This window comes from Dermacentor andersoni, chromosome 10 (genome assembly GCF_023375885.2).
Source record: "Dermacentor andersoni chromosome 10, qqDerAnde1_hic_scaffold, whole genome shotgun sequence".
In the NCBI taxonomy this organism is placed as follows: Eukaryota; Metazoa; Arthropoda; class Arachnida; order Ixodida; family Ixodidae; genus Dermacentor; species Dermacentor andersoni.
The window spans coordinates 114,409,721-114,429,037 of NC_092823.1; the positions used below are offsets into that span (position 1 = coordinate 114,409,721).

General features: G+C 45.5%; 1 protein-coding gene across 1 annotated transcript; it reads left to right on the plus strand.

The window, feature by feature from the left end:
- The first annotated feature begins 1,754 nt into the window (after nucleotides 1-1,754).
- On the plus strand, nucleotides 1,755-9,098 carry LOC126546124 (uncharacterized). Its single transcript, XM_050194218.3, has 4 exons — nucleotides 1,755-2,112; nucleotides 4,344-4,521; nucleotides 5,321-5,474; nucleotides 8,886-9,098. Exons 1-4 carry the CDS (start codon nucleotides 2,019-2,021, stop codon nucleotides 8,997-8,999), a joined length of 540 nt encoding a protein of 179 aa, XP_050050175.1. The 5' UTR covers nucleotides 1,755-2,018; the 3' UTR covers nucleotides 9,000-9,098.
- The last annotated feature ends 10,219 nt before the right edge of the window (nucleotides 9,099-19,317 follow it).

Sequence of the window (19,317 nt, forward strand, 5' to 3'; positions counted from 1 at the left end):
TTGTTTCCTGGACGGAGAGGGCGTGTTGTGGGCTACGATGAGAAGATGGAATCCATTTGGTCGACAGTGCAACGTGATGGTCTCTTACAAGTATGAGCGGATAGACATTGTGGTATATTAAGCACATAAAACGTGAACAAAAAACGAAAAATAACATCGCGACCTCTTCACGATACCATTTCACGATATTGGTTTATACCTATGGAAGTAGTAAAACTTTGGCCATATAATATGAGATGATACGAAAAGTTCGGGTGGTACCTCTGCTGAACGTTATTACAAGTCCGTAATGAGAACGTTATTACAAGTCCGTAATGAGAATATTGTTTATAAATGTCAGGACAGCGCTGGGGCCCGGCCTTTAGAGAAATTAACATCACAATGACATTACTTTTAATGGTGGTGCGTAAGTGAAAGCAAACTGTTTTTAAAGTTCTGGACCGTAAAAGCACGTTTAGTGGTTGAAATATTTTTGTTAAGGTAACGAGTCAGCGAGAAATATAGCAAAGTGCGCAGAAGTAAAGAGAAACGATGCTCTGAGATGGTATTTTTGGAATTGTCACAATGGGTGACCTAGAGGAACACTGGCCTATGTTCAAAGCTCTTTTTTGTCGGCCCTGATTGCTTTTAAGTCGTGAATTCAAACTATACGTCTGTTAAAATGTTGCTGGGTTCACGGCGACTTGAGCTGACTGAAACTTAGCGTTTTAATTTTGAGACAAAGCCAAGATAATTCGAATCAGAACTTGTGCTTTGTGGGCGCGTGTGAGAAAAAACTGGGAACAGGTTTTAAACCCACATGGAAATTAATTTGTACCATTTCAGGAACGCTTGTGGTTTGCCAACTGGCCAGAAATATTTGTTCCAGTGCATGTGTCTTTGGGAGTGTGGGTGGACCTATAAACTTTTCAGTGCATTTTTCCAATTTCTTTGCTTGCAAAATGTCCATCGTTTTGTGCACATCTGCCAACTGAGAGAAAATGAGCAGCGGGAGCCGCGTATAGACGCCGACATCTCCTTCAATAAAGGTAATAATATTATTTAATATGTTTGGCTTCATAGTGGTCCCACCAGAAAGAAACGAGAAAAAGGCACCCTTGAATTTCTTCCCTGGATAAGGTGCACATAAGTGCAGACAATAAAACTCGCAAAAACGATACATTGTGTTTAATTTGCTGTATTTCTTAAAGCAAGGGCAGTCGTACCAAAAAACATTAGCCGGCTCACTTTTCCTACTGCCGATGTGCTAGGGTCCCATTAATAGAGTTTGCTTGCGTGGAAAAAGCAAAGCCGTGAACTAATAAACTGCAGTGTTGGCTCGTACTACATGGTTCACCTGACTTTACAGGGTGAAAATACGAAACTTGTGCGGAAGGGGCTTTCGCTTGTACCTTTGTAAGGGCTGCACATAGATCTGTGTCTTCATCCGCAGCAGCTGCTGACATGCCGTCACAACAATGAAAATATTAAGGAACCCTTTGTACTGAAAGCGACCGTTGTTGATCTCATGTACGCGTTAGTTGACGTGTATTCTCTCGACAAATTTGTTCTTTTGCCATGTCACTCTGCCGAAAAATAATGAAGAATGGGTTTAAGCAAGTTTTTCTATACTATTGAAGATGAACGTTATTGCATAAGGCATTCGTACAAGCCAGATGGTGTGCAATTCATCACAGTCGAAGTGCAATACTACTGAATATATTTCGAGCTTTTTTTTTTTCAGTGCTTAGAAATTACTTCTATTTCCACCTTTCGTTCAGACTGCCCTAGACCTAGGAGTCACCAGCAGGGGAGCTGTGAGTCTTAAAGCAGACGACATTTTGAGCCGACATCCAGTTTCTAATTATTCCGTTCTTTTTCATCTTGGCCTCTGTTCTTTTACTTGAGTTTATTGTCGATGCGAAGGGAAGGCGGACGTTGCAAAGGCCAGTTAAATAGCCTCCTCGGAGGTCGATCGTGGAATCGTAGCCCGCAGGACTTCAGTTTTTTTTTACCTGCTTAGACAACAGCCTGCCGTCATGACGTTCGCTGTCGTCGCAGTACTGCTGGGCTCTCTCGGCGGCGGTGGAAACGAAGGCCCCGTGCAGTACCATCCTATGCTCAGATGTGACAGTAAGTCGAGCGTCCCCGTGTACCCTCCGCGCGTGGGGATATAATTGTGGCTGCAAGTTTTGGCAGTCGCTTGTGAACATTCAGCAGTGGCAAAGACGGGACGAGGAATAGAAATACACATGCATTGAGTGCTAACAACGGTTTTAATTGGTCAATGTTGAAAAAACTGCAATGCATGCTACTTGACCAGCGCTAACAAATATGTTTGTAGTTGGTTAACGCTGACCGCCGCGTACCATGTTGTTCAGCATTGACTAACAACTATACTAGCTGGCCAACGCTCACTAAGAGCCTCGTTGGTGCGCGCTTGGCGGCTGTAGGTCAGCGCACTGTGCCTGTCTTTCTATTTCTCGTTCCCATCTTTTGCATTGATAAAAGCAGGTCTCTTGCACTGTTCTTATCATTCATATTCAGTGATGCTACAAGCTGCATCATGCCGTTTTATATGTTTCAATGCATGTTTCATGAAAGTCGCTGAAGCAGGTCCGTAGATGACTGACGGCTATACTTGAGCAATGGGTTTGAAGCCTCTATAACGTTTTCACGAAAAGTGATCAAGAGGTGGAGTTGTGTGCATGTTCACAATGTGGATGTGACTGGCTATTGCGGGCTTGTTGTCAGGTCATCTTGACGTTGTTGCATCGCAGCATACAACGACATGCACGAAGTCTAACCTACCGCTTGTGTTAATATCTTTGAGCATGTGCTACGAAAACGTGAAGGTGATTAAATGTGAGCCCAAAACGCACCAATAAGAAAATTGGTGTCCATTTAGTTGTAGATAGCACCCATGAGGCTACAACAGAAATTCATACCGTGCTCCTCAAGACTAAACAACTTGTGGTTGAGAGAACATTGCGCCCTGGACCAGGGGTTGCAACATTCCCTTCCGGAAAGCTGAATCGTACATTTCCTTGGTTGTGTTTGCAGGACAGAGAAATACAAAGGTTATGTGTTCTTTGGTCAGAAGAAACACGTAGGGAAGCTTTTACAAAAAATATTAAAGCACACTGACACAAAAAGTAGCTCGCGTGTTTTTGCTAAATCAAGTTAGTGTGTCTCGGAACGAAGGCTGCAAATGGGTGCTAAGGTCGAAGAAAATGCGCTGGTTAGGCCTGACCAGGACGAAAGGTATCTGCTCACAGTGCTTCGTGAGAAAAGGTTTCATGGCACTTCGTGAAAACTGCACTTTAAACTCCTATCGACGAGGCACATTCGATACTCTGCTTGCGAATTTAGACCAATATTCATGGCAGCACTACTGTAGATAAATGAGAAGAAATATACAAACTATGATCTTAATGTAATTTAGGGTACTGTAATCAATCCATGGCACCACTGACAAAGGACAAGCACTATAGGGGTTAGCCATGAACGTTTTCACTGCCAGGAAGTTTAGTCATATGGCACGTTAAACACTTATAAAACAGAGTGAAACAAACTGGGCTGAAACGACCTATGGGCTAAGCAGACAAAACAGGTTTAGAAATGTAACTTGGATTTACCTATATGGTGTCATTTGTGGCTCTGTGAGCAACGGTATTGTACACTTTTCTATTCAAGACTTGTAGGTAAGGAACCGCAAATTCCACCGCACAGGTAAACCCAAACGACGTTTCTGGAAAGGAAAAGTGTACAATCATGGCATTCTACACGTGATAACACATGAGGCAGAAACTTAGAGGTTAACTAAGAAGCTCAAGAATAAGTTAAAGACCGTGCAAAGAGCGATGGAACGAAAAATGTTCGGAGTAACGTTAGGAGGCTGGGAGGGGTGTCGATTAGGGAGCAAATGAGGATATCCGATGTTCTAGTTAACATTAAGAAAAAAAATGGAGTTGGGCAGGCCATGTAATGCGTAGGCAAGATAACCGCGGGACCATTGGAGTTACAAAATGTGTGCCAAGGGAAGAGAAGCGCAGTCGAGGATGGCAGAAAATTAGGTGGGGTGAAGAAGTCAGGAAACTCGCTGGCGCAAGACAAGATTAATCTGAGATCGCTCGGAGAGGCCTTCGTTCTGCAGTGGACATAGAAATGGGTTGGTGCTGATGGTGATGACATACTCGTATATTCATTGCGCTGTCCATTGGCTACACTGACAGTGACGGTAACAAGACTGTGGAACATGTTGAGTTTTCTTCTGAGTGGTACACCTCATGTTTGCAACTGCCTCTTTATCGCGTGAGATGGTGCGCGGGGCAACATGCTGATAACCACTTCTCACAACGCAGATAATCACACAGCCGAGATAGCGCGCCTGACAACAAAAGATGCCATCGTAGGCTCAACTATGAAGGCCAAGATAAAGCTGCGTGTCTACGATACGATCCTCAAGGACCTAAAGCTGAGGACTGCCTTGTTCACTCCAGAAGGCCACATAGTGCCATGTATTGCCGGGTTCGGAAGCTGGTAAGCAATCTTTATGGAAGCGTATGTCCCAAAACCTACAACTCTCCGTCGGTTAACTCTTGTCAGCTGCGTTTCACGAACAGGCAATGCGTTCTATTCTACGTCGGCTTTGGTTAGCGGCCAACTTTCGTAATGGCCACAGGTAATAGCGGGAGCATTTAGAGATGGGCCAGCAGTGCAGAATTCACCTTATAAATACCGATAACGAAATCTCTTACTTGCCAGCATTACGCGGCGTCGTGCCTTCCGTGTTGCTGCTTCTCGGTCAAGCTAATAACGCTCCGTCACATCGAAGTTTTTTAGAAAAGTAAAGATATTTTCCTTTGATGGGATCGCGTCAGCTTAGGGATTGATTGTTTGACTCATGGGCTTTAATTTCTCGAAAGAAGTCTAGGAGAAACGCAGTTGTGGATGGATCCGGTTTAATTCCGACTGCCGGGAAATCCTTAATGCGCGCATAAATGTCGGTACACGAGCGTCTTTGGATTGGCCTTCACCGATATGCGGCTTCCGCGGTCCGGAGTCGAACTCGCGACCTCTCGCTCTGCAGCAGAGTGTCATAGTGACTGCACAGACGTGGCAGGTGGTACCGTGGTCAAAATTTAGGGTGTAATGACAATAAGTTCCTCTGGCAACCAAGTTTTTTGGGTGGCGTAACGAGCTTTGTACAGACGTTGGAACTACAGCAGCTAGATCGTCTTTGAACATAAGCTAGCACAGGGCGCACTACATATTGAAGAAGTAAACTATCGGAGAACTTGGAACACGCAACATGACATCCTTGGCTCGTACGTTGTAGCGTGTACGACCTCTGCAAGGAGAACAAGAAGAATACGAAGCTTCTGGGTAAAGGGACGAAGCCCGAGATCACTGCCAAGTGTCCCATCCCACCGGGTACCTACTACCGCACGCTGGAATTCAAGCTCTCGCCGGAGCTAAACAAGCACATTGGGGTAAGTACGCGCCAGAGCGCAGGGCGCAGTTCTCCGCCATATAACACACACACACACACACACACACACACACACACACACACACACACACGCACACGCACACGCACACGCACACGCACACGCACACACACACACACACACACACACACACACACACACACACACATTATATGTTTGTTATTAATCAATGTGACGCTCTTACGTGCATAGTGGGTTCACGCCTCAACAAACAGTATGCGGGGGCACCGAAGAGTGGAAAACGAAGAAGAAGACGGGTGGCTGGCTAGCTGAATCTCAACAGGCGCTCAGCTGATCAAGGCCATCGCATCTAACGCTACCCGGCTTCAAAGCAACGCCTTTTGTGGGCGTAACAGAGTGGTGGAGGTGCTGCGTACGACACAACGTACCGCGGAGTCGCAACATATAGAACTTCGCCGGAGCCGTCGTCTTGCCGGTCTCTTGCCAACGACTTTCTCTATGGCTCAGGACGGAGGTGGACAAATGCCAGCTCTAGTTTCCCCTGCTCAAAGGTCAGCGCCAGTTGGACCTTTGCAGCACTACATGGAACCACGCTCGTTCGCGGGAAAAGTGGGCGAAGACGTCGACGAGTGGCTGACGCACTACGCAAGGGTGGGCCGCTACAACCGTTGGGATTCTGTCACTCAGCTTGAATATGTCGTACTCTTTCTGAGTGAGACGGCGCTGATGTGGTATGAAAACCACGAAGACTCCCTAACCACGTGGGAGCGCTTCGTTGAGGAAATTAAGAAGTGTTTTTCCGACTCCTACGCCAAATAAAAACGCGCCGAGAGAACACTAGCTCAAAGAGCTCAAGCTCCTGTAGAAATATGCACTATATACATAGAGGAAATCCTCAAGATGTGCAAACTGGTAAATTCGCAGATGTCTGAGGAAGACCGAGTCGGAAATCTCCTCAAAGCAATTGCAGAAGATGTATACAATTTCCTCATAAGCCGGCAACACGTTGATTCCGTCTCAGATGTCGTGCGTCATTGCCGTACGTTTGAGACGTTGAAAACACGTCGCATTGTGCCAAAATTTGGACGCCTGGAGAATGTGACAACTGTTGCCAGCGTCGATGAGAGCCTCTCCGCCGATCTTCCGTCTACTATACGGCAGATCGTGCGTGAAGACCTGCTGCGGCACCAGAAGCTCGCGCGCGACGTCATACGACAACCTGATGCTTATTACCCGCAACACTTGGCGCCTGCCGCACCCTGTGCTTCCTGGCAACCGGCGGTATGTGTCACAGACGTCAGCCACGTGAGGGAACATTTACGCCCGAACACCGACCTGCAGAACACCCTCGCCCCAACAGGTTTGCACGCAGACCGACCGTTCCTCCTGTGCAGCAGGCTCAGCCGCTTCGCTCTGCTACACGACCCCCCCCCCCCCCCCCCCCCTCCCAGCTGAGCGCTTCGAAGGGCAGTTCATCAATCGTCGTTTACCTGTGTGTTATAGCTGTGGTGACTTCGGCCACATTGCCAGGTACTGCAATCGCCGCCAACCACCGAGGTTCGACCGATCGACGATGTCTAGGCGGTACCGCGCTCCTCTGGGCGAAACATATTCGCCCTCGCACACATATTTAGGAAGCTTGCCTCACCAGCACCCGGAGCCGCTGTGGAATCGTTCTCCAGCATCCGATCGCAGCTTGAACCACCACTCGCTCCTCGTGCAAGCCGATCGCCCTCTCCGCGGCACTCGATACCCGTCGCCACCTCCGGAAAACTAGCCAGCGCGGCCGTTGGAGGTGAGGTCGCTGGACAATCTTCGATGTCGACAGAGATACCTCCAACCATTTGTATGTTTAAGAATAAGGTGTCTGTATTAATTGACGGGGTTTCATCCATGACCTTAGTGGACACGGGAGCAAGCGTTTCAGTGATGACTCTTGTGTTCAAAAGCCTCCTAGGACGAAAAGTGATGTTTCGCTGGGGCCGGGCCGATACGTTTCGCGGAGTGAGTGGGGAGTTGTTGTATCCTGTGGGCGTGTGTAATGTAGACGTTACCTTGGGTGGTCAGATATTTAACGCGGAGTTCTCTGTCCTACCTCATTCTACGCATGACGTAATCCTGGGCCTTCATTTTTTGAAACTGTGTGGTGCCACCGCCGACAGCAAAATGGGTGAAATCAGTGTAGGTACGAGCTTTTCTGCTGCGTTTATGGAAGGTCCACCGTATCGTGAAGGTGTGCTTTGTGTATCCCGAGATACAGTTGTGCCTCCGTTATCCGCAACGTGTGTTTCAATTGCCTGTTTCCCTACCACCGACGGAACGTTTGACGCTACCGTGGAGCCCGTTCATCTGAGTTGCATCAAGAGGAATGTACTGATACCGTATTGCACGGAATCAGTTGTTCAGGGACGCACTAACTTATGGGCCGTAAACTGTTCGAGTGAACCTGCAATACTACCACAGGGTCTGAAACTTGCCGCTCGTCATGTTTACAGAGGCCCTTGATTCTGCGGATGAGCGTCATTTCGTTAATGCGTGCCCTGCGGCGCACTCTTCATTTCTGACTATGGTAAACAAGGCATTCAGCTAGCCAGTCACCCGTCTTCTTCTTCGTTTTTCACGCTTCGGTGCCCCCGCATACTGTTTGTTCAGGCGTGAACCCACTATGTACGTAAGAGCGTCACAATATATATATATGTATATATATATCTGGATGAGGAAATCCCGCTGGCCTAGGTAGTAAAATGAAGAAGAGTAATCACAGAATCACGCTGACGTTTCAGCTGGTGGACCAGCCTTTGTCAAAGGGCTATGCGACTTGACTATGACAATGCGACTTGAGAGCGGAACCAAGGTGGTCGCGTGCCACGCCCCTTTCATGGTGCTCTACCCTCAGAAGCCAAAAGTCAAGGAATGGTAATAGACGGCGCTGCCAGCGAAACCTGCCTTTCACAAAGACTGGTCCACCAGCAGAAACGTCAGTCAAGTGTACTGTGCTTATTGAACGTACGTCGTAGTCTTCTTCTTCTTCTTCATTATATATATATATATATATATATATATAAGGCGCAGAACCATGCGGCTATTTCGGCTTAATTGCCCAGCAGTTACAGTCCTTGGAGACCGTCGGATGAGAAGTGCTTGTCGCATGACCTCCGAAAAGCACCCGTTGTCTCTACTCAAGCGGTAATAGTCTAGTTCACACTACATCAAAGAACATAACAAGTCACTTACACGGACAAGTTAGCACGGGGTTTACGATGATATTTTCAAAACATCGCAGAAACATGGTATAATATCGACTTTTGCAAGCGCACTTCTGTCAGAGCTGGTATTTACAAAACGAGACCGTGCTTCTCACAATGAAATCCGCCTACTGTGTTTTTTTTTTTCTCTGCGCTGATGTGGACGTGAATGTTCTTCTGCTCGCAGAACGGTGAACTTCTCGGGACTATGCGACTTGAGAGCGGAACCAAGGTGGTCGCGTGCCACGCCCATTTCATGGTGCTCTACCCTCAGAAGCCAAAAGTGAAGGAATGGTACTAGACGGCGCTGTCTGCTAGACTTGCCACATCACTCACCTGAACGGTTCACCGCTACGCGGCTTAATAAATCGAAAGAAAGGAGCACGACGATAAGATTGAAGGAAGCGACTGTGGCTTCTTTTACACATATACTTATACTACGTCCGGCTAAAATACCAGGCTTCTCACGGCCGTCAGTGGCTCAGCCTTATAAGTTAAGCAACGGATCAAAAAACAGTAAATTCATTTTTCAGTTATGGGACTTTTCACGGACGCAGCAGCGTATTCCCCACTAAAGAGTTTATATTTGGAGTCCTTACGCGGAACAACGTGCGCACCAACTTGGCTGCCTGAGTTATACCTGACGCTAAATATGACAAGGTGGGTTGCAGAATTGTATGTATGTATGTATGTATGTATGTATGTATGTATGTATGTATGTATGTATGTATGTATGTATGTATGTATGTATGTATGTATGTATGTATGTATGTACGTGTGTATGTATGTATGTACGTGTGTATGTATGTATGTACGTGTGTATGTACGCGTACGTATGTACATATGTAGGCATATGCACAGTGTGACCCAAGAGAATAAATATGCGAATAATTAAAATAGCGCAACCATGACATCGAAAGGACAGGGAACAACACAAGAGCCCACTAACAAGCGATGTACTGTAAGAAACTTTTTTTTTTTTTTTTTTTTTTTTTATTTGATACTGTTGACCCTCGCTTGAGGGTCGTTACAGGGAGGGAATACAATGTACAACAATGTACAATTTTGTACAACATACAAAATTCATATATCATAATCATCAAGTTGGGTGCTCCTGACAAAAGATGTCGATAGAACGTTCGAACTTGTGCACGTCCGATTGCTCGACAACTTCAGCAGGCAAACCATTCCAAATTTCGATCACCTCAGGAAAAAAAGAAAAACGAAAAGCATCAACACGTGACTCGTAAGGCTTGATGGATCGTGTGTGGTTTGTTCTCGCGCTCCGTTTTCCCGGAGGCTGAATATATCTATTTGATTTAATCTTAAAGTGCCCTTGAATTATTTGAAATAAAAGCTTTAGTCTTGATTTTTTCCTTCGATTTTCAAGTGACTCGAGCCCACATGAGTTCAGCATTTCCGTCACTGAATCCCTTCTTCTGTATCTTGACGAAATAAAACGAGCGGCCATTCTTTGAATTCGTTCCAGTTTATCTTTTAGGACTTTTTGGTGCGGGCTCCAGACAACACAAGCGTACTCCAAGGATGGGCGGATGAATGTTTTGTAAGCTATCAGCTTGACTTCTTTTGTTGCATGTTCCAATTTCTTCCGCAGAAAGTAAAGTTTTTGGGAAGCTGTCGAGCACACATTATTAATATGTTTATGCCACTGCAGATTATGTGCAATTGTAACACCTAAATACTTGAAGGTATCAACTTTTTTTAGATTATTTTTTCCAATATTATAAGAAAATAGCTGCACAGTCTTCTTATTAGTTATATGCGTAAAAGTTGATTTTGTGTAATTAATTTCCATGTCCCATTTTTCGCACCAAAGATGCAAGGAATGAAGGACACGGTTTATTCTAATTTGGTCGGTAGCTTGTGTTATTCGAGAATAAATTAAACAGTCGTCTGCAAAAAGCTTCAATTCTACGGGAGATTCGGTAACCTCGTTAATATCATTAATATAAATTAGGAACAGTAATGGAGCTAAAACCGATCCTTGAGGAACGCCAGAAAGTACTTCTAGTGTAGAAGAAAAACAATCATCCACATGCACAACCTGCCTGCGATTGTTCAAATAGGCTTTAATCCACTTAAGAATGGTTTCGCTAATTCCTGCTCTGTATAATTTGAAAAGTAATTTACTGTGTGGAACCTTGTCAAATGCTTTTGCAAAATCTATGCAAATGACATCTATTTGTTCTTGGGCATCTATGGCTGAACTAAAATCATGTATCGTTTCTATGAGCTGTGTTATGGTAGATAGCCCTCTTCGGAATCCGTGCTGATACTGATAAAAGAACGCGTTATCCTCGAGGAAAGTTAGTATATGTTTACTTATGATATGTTCTAATAGTTTACAGCTGATACTTGTCAGGGAAATTGGGCGATAATTGTTTGCGAGTAGTCGGTCGCCGTTTTTAAAAACAGGTGTTACGACTGCGCACCGCCAATCTTGTGGCAACGAGTTAGTGTGTAGGGACTTTGTAAAGATTATTGTCAAGAAAAATGATATCCACTCAGCGTATCGTTTTAAAAACTGGGTTGGAATCCCATCCGGCCCGCTAGCCTTTTTAGAATCCAAAAGTAACAATTGATTAAACACGCCGGCCTGAGTCACGACCAGGTCTTCCATCGAACATGAGAGGGAGGAAGGCGGGTACGCGTCAAAGTCGTCATTGCTTGGTTTAGAAAAAACAGACTGGAAAAAGTTATTGAAATGATCTGCTATTTTTGTTTTTTCTGTTACTATGTTGTCACTAATTTGAATTCTATTTATTTCCTCTTTGTTGCCACTAAGGTAAAGCCAAAACTTCCGAGGTGCCGTTTTAACGAAGCTACATAGTTTTTTATTAAAAAATTGCTTTTTTGATTCCATCAGAGCCGTTTTTAAACTCTTTCGTAATTTCGATACCTCAGCTGAGCTGTCTTTTCTCCTGCGCAGCCTCTTTATCTTGCGCTTGATGTGTATAATAGGTCGATTAATCCAAGGGTTACGTGGTTTTATTTTCTTTTGTCGAGTTGGAATGAATCTGTCAACGCAATGTTTTATGATATTCTTGAAACGTAGCCATAGATCTTCAACTGGTTCACAATCGCAGGCAAGTTCGAATTCACTATATGACATTTCTAGGAAATCTTGAATGGATGTGTCGTCTGCCTGCCTATAAGCCTTAAATTGCACAGGTACAAAGGGTTGGCCACGAGTGTTTGTTCTGATCGGAATGTGCACAGAAACCATTTTATGGTCAGATATTCCGTCTTTAACAGACACAGTATAGTCACCCACTCTGCCCGAGAGAAACACCAAGTCCAAAAGTGACCGGGATTCGAGTGTTACCCTCGTGTCTTCTTCCACGATTTGTTTAAGATTGTGCGAAAACATTATTTGCAGCAGTGCTTCGGAACTAGAAATTTCAACGTTCCCAGGCATCAGTCTGTCCCAGTTGATGCCCGGCAAATTAAAATCTCCGGTCATTATTAGTCTGGTGGTACGGTTCAAGTGAGTGCATAAGAACATATTAAGGTCATCCAAAAACTCTGGTGAAGTGGCAGGCGGCCTATACACTGCACCAACAAGGTAAGTAACACTCGCATAAGTAATTTTGCACCAAACTGTTTCAGGCAAAGTGCACTCGACCGTTACTGCATCTATAGATCTTTTGACAATGATTGCAACACCCCCACCACGAGTATCCCTGTCCCATCTGAACATCTGGTAATTTGGGGGTACCATACAGTGACTAGGCACACCGTTGTTTAGCCATGTTTCGCTTACGACGAGTACGTGTGGACTTTCTGTCAGTAATACATATTCTAATTCGGTTACTTTGTTAAAAAGGCTACGAGCATTCAAAGATAAGATTCGTAGCTATGACGGGGTAAGTTCAGCCATTGATTCGCTGGAATTATCCGAGATGTCAGGGCCATCATGCGAGTTGCCTGCTTTTCTAGTGCGTTGCTTGAACTTATCTCGGGAGTTCAGGAGCGAGCGTGCGTTCTTCTCGTTGTCCCATGTGTATAGCTTGTCATTTATTTTGAGCTTGTCGTCGATCAAAAAGACTTTCTTGCCCTGCGCCCTTTCAGCAGAGGCACTTTCCCACAACTTCCTTCGCACCGCTACCGTTTCCTTTGCATAATCATTGCTTACACTAACCGATTGTCCTTTCAGTTTATTGCAGTTCTTTAGCACTTGTTGCTTTTCTCTGCTGTCATAAAATTTCATAATAATTGGCCTAGGTCGTTCTTTGTTCTTTTTCCCTATACGATGAATTTTTTCGACGGTTTTTACTTCAACTCCCAGCGTGTCGTGAAAAATTTTATCTATGACAGCTGCCTTTAACTCCGTCTCTGAATCGCCGATTTTTTCAGAAACACCAAAAACCAGCAGATTGTTACGACGACTATAGTTTTCATATTCAGTCAATTTCCTGGCCTGTTGCTGAACTGTTACCTCAAGATATTCAATTCTTTTGTTCAATTCTTGTATCACTGCCAAGGAATCAGTCAGTCTATCAGTCTTTTCATTAAGTTGACCAATATCCTTGCTGATATTAGTCAACCGGCAGTCAGACGCGGCTTGATTATCAATAATCGTCTGTAACAGTTCAGCTGTCTTAGGCCCGGGGTTTTCTTCTATGTCTCCCGACATCAACAGCATCAGCACGGACCAACAGTCAATAGCAATGCAATGAAGCCTACCAGGGCACGGCAGGACAACTAAAAATCTATTGTCACTATGGTAACAGCAGTCTGTGGATGGGGAACCAACCTGCACAAACAGCAGCAGCGGGTGAGCCATGCTGTCCGCAGGCCAGATGCCGTGCCCTCTGATCTGGTCGGTGTCGCGTCGTTCCTTAAGTAGATCGGCTGCTGGTGACGTCACACCTCGTGGTCGATATCCCTTGAATGTGCTGTTGCTTGTAACGTGGCCCGCGCAAAGCATCAATGGTTGTATCACGGTGATGTTGGTCGTTGATACCGGGGTGGGCGTTGCATGCAAAATCCACGGCAGAACCTGCACAAACAGCAGCAGCGGGTGAGCCATGCTGTCCGCAGGCCAGATGCCGTGCCCTCTGATCTGGTCGGTGTCGCGTCGTTCCTTAAGTAGATCGGCTGCTGGTGACGTCACACCTCGTGGTCGATATCCCTTGAATGTGCTGTTGCTTGTAACGTGGCCCGCGCAAAGCATCAATGGTTGTATCACGGTGATGTTGGTCGTTGATACCGGGGTGGGCGTTGCATGCAAAATCCACGGCAGAACCTGCACAAACAGCAGCAGCGGGTGAGCCATGCTGTCCGCAGGCCAGATGCCGTGCCCTCTCTTCAGTGACCTTCAGAATACTTTAGGCACTTTATGATGTAGTTTAGGAAGTGCTTGTGCTGTTCCCTGTCCTGTCCGCGTCTTTCTTGTACTACTTTATTGCGACAGCAATTACACGGGCACTCCAGGCGCATTTATGTCGTCGGCGTTAGCGTCACCGTGAGGTTCCGTATAAAGTCCAAGAGGGATAAAATCGTCACCGCGCGCCGTATACAGTATGTGCGAGTAAAACGTGCGAGGGTGAGCCGGCGGTTCCCGCGTGCCTTCTGGAAAAGACTACACAATTTACATGGCGCACGCAGTCAGATTGCACTCGGTTTGATAACAACAGACAACGGTTAAAACTATTGATAACATTCCAAAAGCTTTCGATACTTGCTGGCGTGCCCTGCGTCGAGCAATGTAGTTTAACATTTGTTAGGCGGTGAAAAGTGGTCAGCGGAGAAAGATAAACAAGCACACGGGTCAATATGAAAGAAGAAATGTAGAGATGCTAATCATCAGTAAACGTTCTGATTTACACAAGGGAGGAGGTAACGGTGAGAAGAAAAAAAAGAATACGTCTAGACAGAATTTTTTAGTGTTAACACAGGGACTTCAGCGTTGCTGTTTGTAGATGTGGACGAAGCATGTGGATGTATACATCATGTATGTTCGTATGTAGCCATACGCAAAATGTGCTTACGTGTGCATGCGTGTGTTATGCCCGACTTTAATATAGTTGATGGAGCTTTTATATCCCAGAACTGCAGAAATTGGCACTGAGCCATGGCTGGTCCGGCTGTTACGTGTTGCTCGAAAAGGAACGAGGCCAGTGGACACTGGAAATGACATGAAGTGTTGCCGTATGCGCGTGACTTGCGCCCCCTGCGAGCTGTACGGCGAGCGAGAAACTCGGCCTCCGTGACTGTTAGCGCGGCGCTCCGTCGGCCGTCTCCGAGGCAACGCGCGACGACTGCAGCTTGTCAGAGTCCGCAATAGACGGCATTGAGGCAGCGCAGCATCACCGAGGCCGTTGTGGCATCGAGGTAGCGGTAGTTGTTGGGCTTCGCGAACGAAATGCTCCATTGTTGGCACGTTGTATATTGCACCGAGCACATTGTGGTCTGGGCCACTGACCCTTATAAGGCATTTGCTTTCTTCTTGGAGCTCACGGAATGGGAAGAAGAGGAATGGGAGAAGGAGAAGGCGGAGGAGAAATACAGCTATCACTTTGTCCCCCTCACAATGAGTCAGCTCACTGACTATAATCGACCCGTGAGTCTGAGTCTGAGTCAGACCGGCTGGGTAGAATTCTGACGAGTCAGAGTCCGATCGTGCGGCCTACAGAAAAAAAAGAATGCATTTTACGAGCAAGTTTGAGTGCCTTCTGTTTATTTTGCCGAACAATTTCTCCCATTCCGGTGTTGGGAGAATTCACGGTCACAGAGAGGACCTTTTATCTGAATTTAAATTCAAGAGAAGCAGACGTGACCTGTGAGGGCTAAAGTGTGCGGAGTTCTGGCCTCATCTTTCTTTGCGATCACATCTCACACACACGTTGTCCCATCCAAATGTCTTATGCAGATTGCACATATTTCGCTATTGAAGCACTCTCAGTCGCGTCTTGGTCTTTCTACAATTGCCCAGCGCCAGCCGGAGCATCATGAAAGGAAGGGTAAAAATAATTCTCTGAAACAGTTCTCTTTCACACCGCTTTATTTCACACGCTTTCACAAAGGTGCGAAGAAGTAGCAGCGGAAAGCCCCATATGCTTGCACTGAGGCTGGTGAACCGCGAAAAGCTAAGTGAGGCTTTCATGGCCTTGTGCCGTTAGGCTGAGCCGATCTGATGTTCTGCTACCTCTGCGTTGAAACAGTCGGACGACCGACCTCTAAAAGCCGTAACTTTCAACGCGGTGCTCCACGTACTCCCATACAATGACAAATATGAAAGTAAGTAGCGTCCTCGAGGTCCTACGTTTTAAGGGCAGTTGGAATTGAAGTGCCTAGTTTACACAGCTGTGCCCCATAACAGCGTACTGCCTTTTCATTGGGTGGTGCACAATGATGAAAAAAAAAAAACACTGACGAGAGAAAAAGAACAAAGTTCACACAACTCAATTCACAGCAGAATTTCTATGCTATTAAAGAAACAACAGAACAAATTTATCAGGTATGAAAATATTATATTTGTCATTATCAGTCATGGTGTTAAACAAACAATTATTGGGCTCCGATGACAAGCTATGTGAAATCTAAACAAATGATTCTGCGAAAAGCACCTTTCCTGAAAATGAAACAAATCGATTGAAGCAAAGTAGGATATTCAAAACACCCATAAATAACTTTAAAAGCAACTGAATCTGCGGCGGAGACTAGTGAAAACTGACTGCAACACTGGATGCACAAAAGAGGGAAAACACGCTATGCCGAAAGTTTTCTATTTGAATAACAAACGTTGTTATGGAAGCATTTGCTAGCACTCGTAAACGCATTACGTACGTAAATAACTAGAGTTGTCCTCACTGCACATGCTCCAAGCGGAATCGGATTTCGGTCGTTTACATAGGCTATGTTAACGTGCCGTCGACGACAAATGTTTGCGGACCGCAAGTTCTGGGAAAAAGCTGAATATACCCACAGCCTCGCAATGCAGCCTGGTATTGTTCTTTACAGCATGTACAAGTACATGCGAACAAGACTGTGATGTACGTTTTAACAGGCTACTATTGCAGGCTGCTCGGTGATGCAACATTTTCTGAGATCCCGTGCTCGGTAGACTTTTGTCGTTTACAGTACGCCGTTGGGAGAGCTTAACGTACATAACGCTTACGTAATCGCTAAGATATAGCGCTACCATACATGGAAGCATCTGTGGCTCCCGATTCAGCGTAAATTGTCGTGATGGCTATGCTCTCGCTGTCGCTGATCAACAATAACCGCTGAAATGTGCTTTCGCTTCAAGTAAACTTACTTTGAACGCTAGTTTTGAGGGTGTGGTGAGTTGTTTTTCAGACATCATTAGGCGATTCCGGTCTACATAGGTGTGACGTGGACATGCAGCACCTCTCAAAGGGCTTGCGTTAAAAGTATGTTTGAAAACTATTCTAAAACTCCCTTATGCATGACATAGCACATAAATATATCTAAACTCTTACATACAGCACAAAGGTTAAGGAATGAACCCTTGTGGCATGACTACGTGTCAAAGGCATGACTTCGTGTCACATCACAACCATCCTCATGCTGACACCTCAAGATTCCATTCTTCTCCTGCTTATTATAATTCTCCACAAACTCTTGAAGCGACGTTGCCGTTCGTTAGCTGTTTGAGCCAGAGGCAGATGACTCCGTTTAACGCTTTCTTCGAGCAGCATCCGCAAAGCAACGGAAACGGAAACGCACTTCCGCAAAATCACAGCAGCAACTCTATGCCAGAACCTGTCTTGCAAACGTTGTTTACTGACGTGCGAGCCGAACAGATTGAAGCGCTCCGTTTGAGCGACGTGGCGAAGCGCTCCACAGTGCTCCAAAGTGACTAGACCAATATAACTGCAGAGAGTTTCGAAAAGAGGGGCGGGGACGGTTGTTTTGTAAACGGTAGTCACACGTTCAGCTACCAAGAACCTAGCGCCTATGTACTGCCATTCGTGAGGCGTGCACCGAGAAAGAAATGTAGTGAACGGCGACACAGCTTTGATCTATTCAGAGGGACGACGACGTGGCTTTGACCCACTGGGATGCGGGAAAAGCACAAGTAAAAAAAAAAGGTCTGCGCATATTCCTGCTGCCGCGGCAAAGTTCCCGCCGCAGTCACAGCTGCGTCGTGTCGTTTTGCTTTTACTGAAATTTAGCGAAGCGCTTCTGGTACGCGAGCGACAACAACGGCTTGCTTTCCTCGCCATGGTTTGGGCGAACGTGTGCTCTGAACATACTCCGGGTTGTCACCGGAAGTGATCGATCGTGTGAGTGCTCGCCGATGCTCGCATAAACATTACGTTTTCACAGAAGCGAAGTCATGTAACGAGTGTCCTGCGTGCGTCAGCAGCCGCTGCCGCTGGTCGGTTTGTTGTCACTTCGCAGAGTTTCCGCGGCGCCGACTGCGGTAAACACCTTAGTTGGGAGCGTCACAGAAAATGAGCGAGTATGGGTGTTGCAGGTGTGTTCAACGTTGAAAGGAACCTACGCGTACAAGGCTCCTTCTTTGAAGCCACCGCATTGCACTTTGAAGCTGAATTGCACTTGCAATGCTGCTTAAGAGCAGTATGATATCTGGCGTAGAAGAACAAGTGCAGCATAGAGCAGTTGTTCTGCGTAGCTTTACGCCTACACACTATAAGCGGGCACACCGCGCCACTGGCATGAATAAAGGAGAAATCAAGTACATGAGACAAGGCGCTTCTCCTGCGTATTTGTGCTCTGCTGTCTTCGTCTCGCTCGACCTGTGTTCTCACCAAGTATGAAGTATGAAGCGACTAGGACAAGTCAACGTTTTAATCCAGACTAACTTGCCAGGGTCATCTGCGATTTCCCTATTCAGATAAATGTAGAACGTAAAAATGCTTTGATGAGGCAGCTGCTGGACTGATTTGAATAAACTTTGTTCCTTACAAGAGATAAAGTTAAGTTTCACTGACTCTGTGGAGCAGAATTTGGGCTTAGGGCTTGGATTTTTCTTTTGCGAAAATAGAAAAAAATGGTTAGGTTTGAAAAACAAATTGAAAGCACGATGCTTACAAATCTTGAACGCTGCACTGAAAACAGATATTGCAGTTCCGTATTCTGCATCTGCTAAATCACGTAAACTGAACTGTTATCAAGGTATTCAAACCTGATGTGAAATCGTTGCAATCTTTACGAACGTTTTGTGAAAGTCCTGTTGGATTATTCAGGGGTATATTTCAAAGCGGTGTCCGCTCTGAAATATATTGTCCGCTTTATATGTATCAATGGTGCAATTTAAAGGGTTGTGATATCGTTTATTTATTGTGACATGCAGAGCTGTCACCTTAAAGCGTCAGATTTTTTATTGAGCGATTTTCAACATAGACAAAAGAACGGTATTAATAAAAAGTCTGCTTCCTTTCGTTCATTAGATGGTGAACTTCGCTTTTAAATGAGGAACACATCAAATTTGGTAAGGTGTTTGACGAGAAAAACGATTCTTCCATTTCAATGCATTTAGATAGGAGCCCCCAACTAAAGCTACTTTTTAACAGGAAGCTTTTGCTTGGAGTCTCTGCTCTAAATGCATTGGAACGGTGAAATAGTTTTTTTTTCTGTTGGCAACCATTGCAATAAATATAACG

Excerpts from the sequence above, each read along its gene's own strand:
- LOC126546124 (XM_050194218.3), top strand. The coding sequence starts at position 2,019 with ATGACGTTCGCTGTCGTCGCAGTACTGCTGGGCTCTCTCGGCGGCGGT. Across the intron at positions 4,522-5,320 it reads ATTGCCGGGTTCGGAAGCTG|CGTGTACGACCTCTGCAAGG; the intron begins GTAAGCAATCTT and ends CGTACGTTGTAG. Across the intron at positions 5,475-8,885 it reads AGCTAAACAAGCACATTGGG|AACGGTGAACTTCTCGGGAC; the intron begins GTAAGTACGCGC and ends TTCTGCTCGCAG.